The sequence below is a fragment of the Hippopotamus amphibius genome, chromosome 1, assembly GCF_030028045.1.
Source record: "Hippopotamus amphibius kiboko isolate mHipAmp2 chromosome 1, mHipAmp2.hap2, whole genome shotgun sequence".
NCBI classification, from domain to species: domain Eukaryota; kingdom Metazoa; phylum Chordata; class Mammalia; order Artiodactyla; family Hippopotamidae; genus Hippopotamus; species Hippopotamus amphibius.
The window spans coordinates 99,640,140-99,653,968 of NC_080186.1; the positions used below are offsets into that span (position 1 = coordinate 99,640,140).

General features: G+C 37.2%; 2 protein-coding genes across 4 annotated transcripts in view; both read right to left on the bottom strand.

Annotated features, from left to right (window-relative positions):
* The window catches only part of RSBN1 (round spermatid basic protein 1), a 45,140-nt gene extending 33,693 nt beyond the window's left edge, over nt 1-11,447 (bottom strand). For all 3 annotated transcript variants that reach the window (XM_057702442.1, XM_057702536.1, XM_057702355.1), the window contains exon 1: nt 10,278-11,447. In XM_057702442.1, the coding sequence (XP_057558425.1) occupies nt 10,278-10,983 (706 nt within the window). In that variant the 5' untranslated portion in view covers nt 10,984-11,447. The remainder of the gene's footprint in view (nt 1-10,277) is intronic.
* An 878-nt stretch (nt 11,448-12,325) lies between these two features.
* Nucleotides 12,326-13,829, bottom strand: part of PTPN22 (protein tyrosine phosphatase non-receptor type 22) — a 60,531-nt gene continuing 59,027 nt past the window's right edge. The window contains exon 21 of the mRNA XM_057702738.1: nt 12,326-13,058. Coding sequence (XP_057558721.1) covers nt 12,994-13,058 — 65 coding nt within the window. The 3' untranslated portion in view covers nt 12,326-12,993. The remainder of the gene's footprint in view (nt 13,059-13,829) is intronic.

Below are 13,829 nucleotides of genomic sequence, written 5' to 3' on the forward strand. Positions count from 1 at the left end.
TAACTAAGAAAAGATACATAAAGATATCCATGACAGAGTTATTTAGGGAATCCCCTAAGTGACTAACAACAGAATATGGATTAAACTCAGGTACTTACATACTGATAAAATACTACCCAGCCATTACACATTAAATTATAGATGAAAAGAACTGACAAATTACAAGGTTATGAAATGTTTACACTGTCACACTTCCAGAAAGCCTTCTCTAACAACTCTTCCCCACTCAGTCTGGATAGCGACTCCTACTATGTGCTTCCTTAATACTGTACTTTCCCTATTACAGCACTTACCACATTAATTTTCCACCTTTCCTCTAGACTGTAAGCAATCTAAGGTCAGAGGTATATTTCTTACCTTTCTTTCCAGAGCATCTAACAAATGTATAATCTGATCTTATTTTTATAATATTAAATATTCATTCAAACATTTTTTAAGTACCTACTATTACTATATGCCAGAGACAGTTCTGAGCACCAGAGGCACAGTGCTGACTGAGACAGATAGGATCCCTACTCTCTTGGACCTTGTAATCTAGTTGCACTAGAAAGAGAAAGTATCAGTACACTACTCTAGATGCTGGGGGAGCTCTCTTTGGGAGGTAATATTTAGGCTGAGTCCTAAATAATAAAACAGGCCAGGTATGTTTTCTAGGGAAAAATAGTCTAGAGAGAAGAAAAGGACCTAAACAGAAAAAAGTATGACTGATCTATATATATAGTATATACACAACACAGAAAACTATTTTATTTTATTTTATTTTATTTTGGCTCACAGGCTTAGCTGCTCCGAGGCATGTGGGATCTTCCTGGAGCAGGGATCGAACCCATGTCCCACATTGGCAGGTGGATTCTTAACCACTGCGCCACCTAGGAAGCCCCAGAAAACTATCGAGAGAAATATACACCAAGATATTAATGGTAGTTACCTAGGCTGGTAGGATTATAAATGTCTAGCTTTCTTCTTGCTTGCTTACCTATATTTTCTAATTTCTACAATAAATATATATTGCTTTTATAATCTAAACTATTATTTTTAATTTTTAAAGGATGATCACAGATTGATAAACTCAAAATAGAATGGCATCTTTATTTACTAGTTGGAAAATAGTCCCAGCAAGAAACATTCAGGATTAAGTAACAGGTAAAGTCTGGACCAACCTTCAAGCTTCGTGTGGTATTTATTATATAGAATTTATCCACCCAAAAACAGTATTTCTGACATGATCCAAGTAATTCAGTATTAAGACAGATACTTCAATTAATCCTATTACTACATCTGGGAAGAACAAGTTCAATAACTTTTACAGTGAAGAGTTTCCTTGGTATAATATGTAAATATATGACAAATCACACCACTCAATACAAAATCATTCCAAGTCACCAGATATTACAGAAGTTAAAAAACCTTCTAAAGAAAATATTTAAATGTACAAGTCAGACTTTGAAGTGTATAGATACCAAATGACCTTCATTCTGTTTAATATTTGATTTTAAACAATGAAAAGAAAACCCTTCATTTGCAAGCATCACTTACGAGTAAACTGAATCATATACCAAAATGTAATTAGATTGTTTAAAGTGGCAAGAGAAAAAGCAATCTCTTATTTTGTATGTAACTAAAATCTCTGAGAATTCTTCAAATAGTAACAGTAATTCATATTTCTTACCAGATAAAATTAATCTAAATACTTTTCCTATATATCAAGTCAGTAATTTGGGCAATTCTCCCAAGCAACTAAATGTTAAGGCCATTAAATATAAAGGTTAGACCAATTTTAAAATAGTCATCTAACTAACCCTCTGCTAAATGTTTTGGCAATTTCACAGGGAGAAAAAAAAAAAGGAGAAGGAAAGAAGGAAGGAAGGAGAAAAAAGAAAAGAAAAAGAAAAAATACCTCTGAATAGATCCTGTTATTTTAGGCTTCGGAGAAGATATCTGGTACATAGAAGATGAATTGTGACCTAGATCTGCCACTGAAATTAACACCAAGAAGGAGCTGCTTTGCTTGTGACACATTTTCTATACTACTATCAGCTTACCAATGGTATTTCTATCATGGCCAAGTCTCTGTGGGTTTTATTCCAAAATTCATTTAGATGAGAACCATTCAATTAGTCCAACACAGCCCATCTCAAAAAAACCTCTGCATGAGGAAATGAAAAGGGCCTTAAATTGACTGTAATCTCATATTTCAACATAAAAGTTTAAAATATGAAATAAATTTCGATCTCCTCACTAATCCTATTTTTCAAATCTTGATTCTTATCTAAGCCTGAGATAAAGAAAGCCTGCCTTTGTTTATAGAGAAATTTGAGACTACTTGTATCATACTAACTAATGAATTTCCATGAATAAACAAAATTTATTTTTGAATTATTGTAATGGCAACTAATTGAGAATGGCATACATACACAAAGTTGTTAAAGGTTATTACAATAAATTAGTCATTGTTGCTTTAAGAGAACGATACCAAGGTTTCTTGCCTTGAATTACAAATGTTATTTAAAAGAATGTCTTTGTAATAAATATAGCAATGTTGAATACCTTAAACTTATACAACGTTATATGTCATTTATCAATTTTTTAAAAAATAGTCAACGTCTAAAGTCTTCACAATCTTTCCATTTCTGGTAGAGTGTTTTTAGCTTTCCAGAGAACGCATTCAGGAAGTTATATTTTGAGTCTTTAGTGTAAAGTTAGTATTTATTGACATAAATTCTTTTACAGAAAAAGAGTCAAGATACACTGTATCTGTGATTAAAGAAAGCTTTCACATATCAAAGTGTGAAATTAAATATAAAAAGAAGTATGTAATTCTATAGAAGAAGATACAAACACTTGATAAATTGCTGGGGCTGTCTTAAAAAAGGCCATTATAACTATAGATTAATACATGACACTATCAACAAAATCCTCATATGTGCTAATACCATCAATATTATTAACGATTAAATAGTACCATTTATTTAACATCACTATTGAAAGCTTTCGTTAATGCAAAAAAATTATCTTTTCACATTACAAAACAAATTCATTAACACCATTCTTATGCTTGAATTACAGCTTAGAACTGAAAAATACATAATATTCTCAATTCCTAAAAATTATGGTGGATAAGCAAAAGCAAGACAATTACAATTTTTATATTTTATTAATCATGATAAAGAATAAAGACTAAAGTTTTATTTTCTGAAAGTAAATTCTCTTTGTTTTTATTAAAAGTTCTTCCAGCTCCACATAAGAACCTAATACGGAAAAACAAAAAACTGCAGATTTGGAAGCCATCATTTTAGTAAATAACTGTACAGTTATAACACTGCCTTACCTTACCTGCCACCCCTCTGATTATGGTGTTTAAAAGTGATTGGCTAGATCTGAATCCCTATCCTACCACTTTCTAGCAGTATTACCTTTGGCAAGTTAATTTCTTTGTATCTTGTTTCTCATTAGTAAAATGGGGGAAAATAACAGCAACTCCTCATAAAATAACCGTGCAGAGTAAATGAAACAAAGCATATAAAGTATATAGAATAGTCCCAGAACATAACAAATGCTCAATACATGTTAACTACTATTATTACTCCAAAATAGTTGAATTGTAGAGGCAGTAGTATTTAAGAGCAGGTGCTTTACAGTTAGACAGACCCAGGTTAATGTCGCAGCTCCACTGCTCACTAAGGCCTCTGGGCAAGCTCATAAATCTCCTTATTTAATTTTACCATCTAAAATGTTCTTAATATTAGTATCTATTTCACAGAGTTGTTAGAATTAAATGAGACAATGAATACAAAACCCTCATCATAGTATCTGACACACAGTAAGTCCTCCCTCACCATCTTTATCATTTTCATAATAATAATATTTGATAACATTCCTTGAAATAATTGGCAATAATTCTGGAATGTCAAAACTTGCCTGGTGGTTCAGTGGTTAAGAATCTGCCTTCTAATGCAGGGGACGCAGGTTCGATCCCTGATTAGGCAACTAAGGACCCACATGCCAAGGGACAACTAAGCCCATGCACCACAGCTACTGAGGCTGCGCACTCTGGAGCTCGTGTGCCACAACTAGAGAGAAGCCCACGTGCCACAACAAAGAGGCCACTTGCTGAAATGAAAGATCCCACATGCCGCAACTAAGACCCAATGTGGCCAAATTAATTTAAAAAAAACTAGAGCTAGAAATTATCAACCTAGAATACAATGCGGTGGACCACAGAGAATCACATTAAAAGGGTGAAAATCTCTGAAAAGGGGAAGAACACTATTATTCATCAAGTGTCTGCAAGGGATCATGTATGTTATTTTAATCCCCAAACAAACCAGTGAAGTAGATATATAAATCCTCTTTACGGAGAAGAAAACTGAGCTTGAAACAAGATATGTTACTTATATTAGGTCACAAAGGTAATAGGTGACAACCTAAATTCACACTCTTAGTTATCTGACTCCAAAACTCTTTTTTCTGCCTTCTCTATCTACTCCCCTCAGGTGATCATCTAAAATTATGTAATTACAACTAATGGACTCGAGGTGGCTTGGAAGAACCTCCAATAAATAGAGCATCACTACATTCAGCAAATATTTTACTGAGTGCCCACTGCATGGTAATTCTGCATAATCACAAAAATAACATTATTTAGGTTATGCAAAAATGTCCTTAAAGGCTTGTTTGCCTCTCTCTAGGTGTGTAAAGAAAAATAGTCCCTGAAGGTGTTGCTCTGCTAAATGAGATTGTTTATCTCAGTTCTCCAAATAATTCCCAAATATAATCCCCAAATAATTCCCCAATCCTATCACCAAAAACAATCAACTGTTTCCAGATTAAAATTCCTGCCAATAGTTTTTTGACATCACAGAAAATTTCAATTAGTTGTGTGACTTAGGGACACTTTCCCTGTGACAGCAGTGGGGCAGTTGGTCAAAAATGAAAAACGTGAGAAAGAAAGGCTCACAAGAATATATAAGAGCAATCCTGTCATTTAATTACAGTGGAAAAGAGAGCTATGAGGATCAACTTCCTCCTTTCTTTTTTTAAAAAAATGTTGAAATACTACTAAAACCATAAATGTATTAGCGAAGAATAATTAAAAAGAAGCATTACTTATTTTGATGGAGGTGTTTTTTTGAGGAAGTTTGTTCTAGGCTTTTTATGAGTAATAAGGGGGACAGAAAAAATTAAGATTTCAAAAGACACAGCTAACTATCATTTAATTAAGATTTAAGCCTGTTGCTTACAAGGATCAAAAAGTATTTTAATATCTCTTTATTAACAATGCAAATGTGCTTAGTGGAAAGTGAAAAGCCAACTGGACCATGAGTCAAAAAAACTGGGTTCTAGGTTCAGTTCTATCACATACTAACTAGAAAATCTGAAGTGTGACATTTCAGCTCTTCAGAAATCACTATAATTCCCATTTTACATATGAAGCAAGTTTATCTTAGCATTTACAGATTAAATTTTTGTTTCAACTACTTATGAGCAACTCCAAGTACCTGGAATCGAAATTCAAAATTACCCTACACATGAATTTGGATTGAGTACTCTTGGGCTGGTATGCAGGAACACGTCTCTTAGCTGAATGATCTATCTCAGGGATCAGCAAACTTCTACAAAGAGCCAGACAGTAAGCTTTGCAGGCCATACTGTCTATCCCAACTACTGTCTATATTGCTGTAGTGTGAAAACTCCCAGAGACAATACAAATGACTGAGTGGAGTGGTGCCTCAATGAAACTTTATTTCTGGACACTGAACTTGAATTTCATATGATTTCATATGTCATGGGGTTTTTCCAACTATTTAAAATGTAAAAACCATTCTTAGCTCACCGATTGTACAAAAATAGGCAGTGGAACTGATTTTTGACAAACATACTAAAGTAATTTGATGGAGGAGGCACAGTGTTTTCAACAAAAGGTGCTGGAGCAATAGGATTATCATAGGCAAAAAAAAAAAAAAAAAAACCCACACACATTATACAAAATCAACTCAAATGGATCAGCAATTCAAATGTAAAAGTTAAAGTTAAATAAAACTTCTGGGGAAACAACAGGAGAAAATCTTTGGGACCTAGGTCTTGGGACCTTAGACATGACACCAAAAGCATAATCCATAAAAGAAAGTCAACAAAATTTTAACAAAATTTATAAGGTTGCTCTCTGAAAGACTCTGCTAAGAGGATGGAAAGACAAACAACAGAGTGGGAGAAAATATTTGGAAACCATTATTCTGATAAAGGATATACATATCCATAATATATAAAGAATTCTCAAAACTCAATAGTAACAAATCAAACAATTCAATTAGAAAATGGGCAAAAAACACAGAGAGACATTTTACTGATGAGACTATATGGACAGAAAATGATGGCATGAAAAGATGTTAAAATCACTAGCCATTGGGAGATGCAACTTAAGTCCATGATGAGGTATCATTACACATCCATCAAAACAGATAAAATAAAAATAGTAACAATACCAGATACCGGCAAGGATGTGGAGAAAGTGGATCTCTCATAAATTGCTGGTGGGAATATAAAATGGTACACACATTCCAGAATTTAGGTTGGTGATATCTTCCAAAAACAAAAACAAAAACAAAAACAAAAACATACCAAAACTAAACATATACTCACCACATGACCCAGCAATTGCAATTCACAGAGAAATGAAAATTTATATCCAACAAAAACCTGAACATGAATGTTCACAGAAGCTTTATTCATAATGGCCAAATTGGAAACAACCAAAACAACAGGTGACTAAACTGTGGTATATCCATACCATAGAACACTACTCAGCAATGAAAAAAAATGAACTATTGCTACATACAACTCAAATAGATCTCAAGGACATGCTGAGTGGAAAAAAAAATCTCAAAAGATCACATATCATATATATTTCATTTATGTAACATTCTCAGAATGACAAAATTATAGAGCCGGAGAACAAATTAGTGGTTGGGGAAGGTGGGGAGACACAGGAAGTTCTAAGATTACAAAGAGATAGCAAAAGGGGGATCTTTGTGGTGATGGAATAGCTGTGTACCTTGATTGCAGTGGTAGTTAAACTAATCCACAGGTGTTAAAATGGCACAAAATTATACACACACCATTGTACCAATGTTAATTTTCTAGTGTTGATATTATACAATAGTTATGTAAGATGTAACCTTTGGAGGAAATCAGTGACGGGTAAAGATCTCCCTGTACTATTTTTGCCATTTCCTGTTTATATATAATTATCTCTACATAAAAAGTTTAAAGAGTTTCTGAAAATCTGAGGATAAGAGAAGGGAAGACAATAGTTCTGAAAATAACAATGGCCTAGCCACTCTCTTTACTAATCTTAGAGTTGTTTCAATGATCAAGCATGATAAAATAACAAAAAGCAGTTTTAACAGTACCTAATTATGGCCACTTTTTTAAGTGCTTTCCACATATTGTCTCACTTAAACCGCACAACCCCATTTTACAGACAAGAAAACTGAAACTGAGGGAGCTTAAAGTAATTTGCCCATGGACACACAGTAAGTGGTAGAGCCAAGATTTAAACTCAGAATGACTCCAGAGGCATGCCTCCGGCATACCACTATAGCAAGTATAAACATATTTAGTGGAAAAACAAAAGGTATCCACCAAAGTGTTGTGCAAAAGCCTGGATTAAACAAAGGTTAAACCAATTTATTTTCTGTAAGATTCTCAGAACTTTTACAATGCCAGTGTGTGTCATGTATCTAGAAGGCTACTGTACTGTTTTTTTCCCCAACGTATTTGGCAAAGGAATCTTTCCCTCCAGAATATATAATCCAACAGTCTCTCATTCAAAAGTCAAAATGTTTAAGCTACAGTTATTGTGGTGATCATTTTGAAATATATACAAATATTGAATCATTATTTTGTACACTTAAAAATAATATAATGTGTCAATTATATCTCAGTTTTTTAAAAAGTTAAAATGTTTAAATGACCTCATCTTAACCCACTTTCCTTCTTCATGTATTGGCAAACCACAAATGCTTGGACTGTACTGTCCAACGTGGTAGCCACTAGCTAAAAGGAACTATTCAATTATAAATTAATTAGAAATAAAAAATTCAGTTCCTCAGTCACACTAGCCACATTTCAAGTCTTCAAGATTTGTTTGAAGGGCCACATATGACTAATGGCTACCATACTGGACAACACATTTATAGAAAACATTTTCATCATCAGAGAAAAGTTCTGTCCAGAAGTACTGGGTTTAAAGTTTGTTTTGGGGGACTTCCCTGGAGATGCAGTGGTTGGGAATTTTGCCTTCCAATGTAGGGGGTGTGGGTTCCATCCCTGGTCAGGGAGCTAAGATTCCACATGCCTTGTGGCCAAAAAACCAAAACATAAAACAGAAGTAATATTGTAACAAATTCAATAAAAACTTTAAAAATGGTCCACATTGAAAAAAAATCTAAAAAAGTTTTTTATTTGTTTTTTAAAGACATGACCTCTGCAGTTTTCAGAGCTGCACACTGTTATTATGAATTATTATACATGTATTTGCCACTATTCCCCCATAAAAGGGGGCTAGGTCAGAAATTCTTAATGGGACTGGCTACTGCCACTCTGAGGCCAAGGCACAGGGAAAACATAAGCAAAGAAGTGGAAAAAATTAATAGCAAAAAGAGAAAGCAACATCTTGCAGCTGTAGGATGAAGCCTGAACTCGGATTCAGAAGATCTGGGTTCTACTCCCTATTATGCCAATGACTTTTTTTGGGGGTGTGGGGGGGGACTTGTTACTCATTAACTGTGATTAATTTAGACAAGTCTCTTCACTACGTTAGGCCTGGGTTTCCACTCTTCTACAATACAAATTTGACTCGGATGATCTCTAAGATTCCCCCTACCTCTGTACAGCTGAAACTCACAAAAACACATACACACATGAAACAAGAAGGTGAGAAATAAAGGTACAAATAAACGAGAGCAAGATCATTGCGTATTGGTGGTGGAAACTGACACTCCTGTCAGTTTGGCACAAATTCTATTCCTGAGGATAAGACCTAGATACCATCAAAGAAAGAAAGATTTAATTCAATTCAATAAAAACTTACTGAGCAATTATTTGCAACAAACTGCACTATCTGGAAGTAGCACCACACAAAAAAAACGAAAACAAAAAACACCCTAATTAGCCCTAGGTTAAGACCAAATATGTGGAAGAAGTCCAAGACTCACCAAACTTGAGACTGAAAGACTAGTTCATTAACACATAATTACTGACCCAATACTAAAAAAAAATATAAGTGTTTTAACTCTAACAAATTATATAAAATCATATACAAAGTACAAACACACATCATAACCAAAATTCTTATCCACCCCCCGCCCCCCCAAAACCTTCTTCTAAAGAGAAAGTAAATAAATGCTACAGGTACTTGGGAATAGGAAAACAGCAATTTTGGTCAACCTAATTTCTCTAGAACCCACACTTAGTACTACACTTTCAGGGCTAAATATTCTTGACTTTAGTGAGTTTATTGGAAATAAATAATTTCTCAATTTGTTGTAGCAGGTAGATTAAAATGCAGCTGGAATTCTTGTCTCTACTGTCTCCTACTGAACTTTTCAGAGGCTCGGTTGCTCCTATTTTCTAGGATCAAGGGGAAGAGAAAACCTTCCGCATCCCTTTCCTGAAAATTAAGATTTCATAGGAAAATTAAAAGTGATTTTTTACCTCCACATAAAAAAAGAACCCAGATAAACTGCGTTTGATATCTCACCATGCAGAAGCTAAAGCAACTAGTGAGTCGAGCTAATCTCGGTAAAAATTCAAACTCCTTAAAGCCCCAAATCATACTCGTGAACATTGTGGAGCAGAGGAGAGTGAACATTCAAGCTTTCCATCAAGGAAAACGGGGGTGGGGGTGGGGGGGGATTCTAGCGACAAATCGTCACTTTAGACAGGCAGTTTTTAATACCCCACCTACAAATCCCACGCCAAGGACCGCGAGGCGCGGAAACCCTGGCGAATTTGAAAACAAACGTTGGTAAAGGCTCGGGGCGGGGGGACTGGTAAGGGGGTTAGTAACTGACAGCTCGGCCTCGAAGCGAGAAGCTTCAAGTAGGTCAGACGGTGTCAACGGTTTGAAACCCAGGGTCCACCCCAGCGGGCTTAGGGGAGTAGAGCAGCAGGAGGTAAGCAGGGGGCTGGCATCTCTCAGGGCTAAAGGGGCGGGATATCGCCACGGAGAGAGACCTAGATAGAGCCCAAGCTCGGGGCAGTTCCGCTGCTCTCACCTCTCTTGGGGGCCTTGATTACAGGCACCCCGCCAGTCCTCTGGCCGTTTTCCTGCTTGTCCTTGTGCTTGAGCTCTCCCGGAACGCAGGAGCCGGGGTCACCATCAGAGCCGCGGTGGTGATGGTGCTTGTGCCGCTCCTTGTGGCCCTTATGCTTGGGCCCGGCCGCGCTCACCGTCAGGGGCGAGAAGGTGAAGAGGGCCGAGGTGCCCGGGGCCGGGAGCGGGGCAGCGACAGCGGGCCCGGCGGGTGCCAGCGAAGGTGGCGGCGGAGGCGGCAGAAGCAGAGGCTCAACAGGGCCTGGGCCGGTTGGGGCTGCATTCGTTGGCGGCAGCGGCCCGGGATGTTGGCGGCTGCGACGCCGTCGGTGAGGGGGAGCGAGAGGGGGGTCCTGGCTCGGCCGCCCCCGCTTCTCCTGAGACCCCCCACTGCTCGCTCGGCGCTGCCGCTTCACTCCCCGCGGCGAGACCCCAGCGTGGGGTTTCTCCTTCCCCTCTTTGTCCGGCTCCTCCTGCGCCGCCACCGCCCGTACTATGCGCACCGCTCCGACCTGCGCAGCCATTTCACCCACAAACACACATTTAAATGGCCCGACCGCCCCCCCGTCCGCGTATCGCGCAAGCGCCGCCCGCGCACGGCCCGCTGGGCATTGGAGTCTCTCCCCCACCCTCCACTCCTCGGCCATTCTTCGTCCAGAGCTGAACATGCCGGAAGCCGCGCTTCCCAGTGCTTCTCCGCAGGCCCCTCCAACCGAGCGCTATTGTAAAGCACCCTGGACCGCGCAGAGCCTCACGGGAGCGGTAGTTCCCCGCTCCCCCGCCGCCTCGCTGGCTCTGCGAGCCGAGGAGCCGAAAGAGAGCGTGCGCCGAGTCACGCTTCGGGCTGCGACGCAACCGCCGCTGGGCGGAGAGTTGCCGCCAACCGCCTTAACGGCCGAAACAATGTTAATGGCTTTCGGAGTCTGTCGGCGCGTTCCTATTATCGTCTCCGTGTGTCCCTTCGTCATTTTACACGAAGGAAGTGGTCTCCATAGTTACTTTTCATTTTCCTATTCCTCTCATAACCTTTATGAGGTAAAAGAATCTCGCCTTTTACCCCTGGACAAGCGATGAGATGCAGAGGGAAAGGAAACTTAGTAATATGTCCAATGAGGGCGATTTTGCTTTAAAATCAGACATTTCTGAGCCTCTTCCTGGGCACTGATTGCTGTGGTTACGAGTACAGGCGCGACAAGGCAGGTGCAAGAACTGCCTGGGAGCCTGGTGAGCGCCGCCCACCTCGCTGTCGAGCCGCATCCCCTCTAGTGCCTGGAAAGGTAGAGTCCATCCATTATTTTGAATCCATCCCTACAATTATGGAAAAATTCTAGATGGAAAAGCAGGTTTTGAAATTTCTTAGTACGATTTTTTTCAAATCGTAAATATACGATTGCATAAATTTGAGAAGTGTGACTACCAGAGAACACTCCAGAAATTGTCACTACTCACCAGGGTTTCCGCCCAGAAATTTATTTACAATTTGATCGTCACTTTACATTTTACCGCCTTGATAAAGATATTTGGAAATAATTGATTACAATAAAGTACTCGGATAAAAAGCACTGTGGTTTGATACCACTAGTGCCTGGGGAGGTATTCAGCTCAATGAACACTATAAAGTTAGTTTAAAAACCAAAAAGTTTATTGAGCACCTCTTGTGTACATTACAATAAACAGGTAATATTTCATACAATGTGTGCCTTCGTTGGGATTCCTAATGAAAAATATTGAACGACAAATGCTGTTTAAGTATTTCATTTTTAGAGTTATAAACTTTTTAAGTGAAGTCATTGGGATAAGTCAGAGGAATCCTTTGTAGTAACTACCCACTAACTTGTTACATAAAATCAGATTCGAAGATCAACTTTCCTAAGATAAGGCAGATCCATATTCATATAGGGAAACATTTTTAACTAGTAGTACCTCTGGTTAGTTGCATATAAATCGTACATGTTTATATAGGACCTTTGAAGTGGAAAAAAAAATGCTACCAGAAGGTAGCTACGTTGCTGATTATTCTTCTAGATTTGGTAACTGAATAACAATGGCTAAAGCTTATCAGGAATGTAATTGAACATCTTGGTATATCCAAACAAAAGACCGATTACTATCGTTACGTATATATTGTATTCTCTTTAAATGTATTCTTTTTAAACTTCTTAACTACTCTTGTTTCCCACAACACTTGGAAAGATGTATACTCCATTTAGGCAAAAATAACTCCCAGGGAATAGTCATTGTCACAAGCAGTAATTTTGTACTGTAACCACAAGGTAAGATTTTTTTCAAGATATTTTTAATAGTAATTTCTGACAATATACACATTTAATTGACACCCAATTTTTATAAATCTCTTAAAGTTTATACTTATGTAGGAAAGAATGTAGAATAAAAATAACTTCCAAAAATGAAAAATAAGCCCATTCTAAAACTCTCTCATACAGCATTCTCTATACATAAGCTTAAATGACAAACTCCTGTTTGTGCTTTCCAACCCAATGTAAATGAGATGAAAATGTAAAACTTCTGACACTTATCTGCACATTGCTTTTAAAAGCTATTAACACATTACCATATCTTCATGGTTGATATTATGAATATACAGCACTTATTTTAGCTAGCAGTATTCTAGTAGTTTTATTTGCAGATTCACTTGCAGCTGATATTCCAAAGTGGTGTTAAATATTCCAAGTTGATGGTGGTTTCCTTGGTCCTTTGGGTTTTGAAAAACGATTTGCAAAACCTGGGAACAAAAATGAAATTGAATGAAAAAAGAAAGATTTCTTATATAGAAATGAACACTTGGATTTGAGTGCATTATATGTGCAAATAGATGGATTTTTTTCTGAAATGTTAGACAGTATATTTGACCAATTTAATAATAGATTGTAAAAGCATTCTAGTAATTATGTTCGTGCTTAAATGATAACAATAGAATACTAATAACATTTTAAATTTGTAGAACACATAAATTTAATAATGGTAATAATTAGATGGTTATAATACCTTTGATAATTCAGCATATAATATTCTTTTTTCCCAGGTTTATTGAGGTATTATTGACATATATATGTTTACATGTGACATATGTAAGTTTAAGGTGTACGAAATGATGTTTTGATACATGTATATATTGTGAAGTGGTTACCACATTAAGGTTAGTTAACACCCACATCCCCTCACATAATTGCCTACTAGTGTGTGGTGAATTTTTAAGATTTTTCATTTTGATTTAAGAATTTTCTTTTAACAGCTTTCAAGTATATAATACCGTAGTGTTAATTATGGTTGCCATGCTGTAAATTAGATCTCCGGAACTTATTCATCCTATAACTGGAAATTTGTACCCTTTGACCAACATTTCCCCATCTCTCCCACCTCCCACTCCCTGGCAACCACCATTCTACTCTTTATTTCTATAAGCTAAGCTTTTCTAGATTCCACATGTAAGTGAGAACATACAGAATTTGTCTCTGTCTGATTTATTTCACTTAGGGTAGTGTCCCCAAGGTCC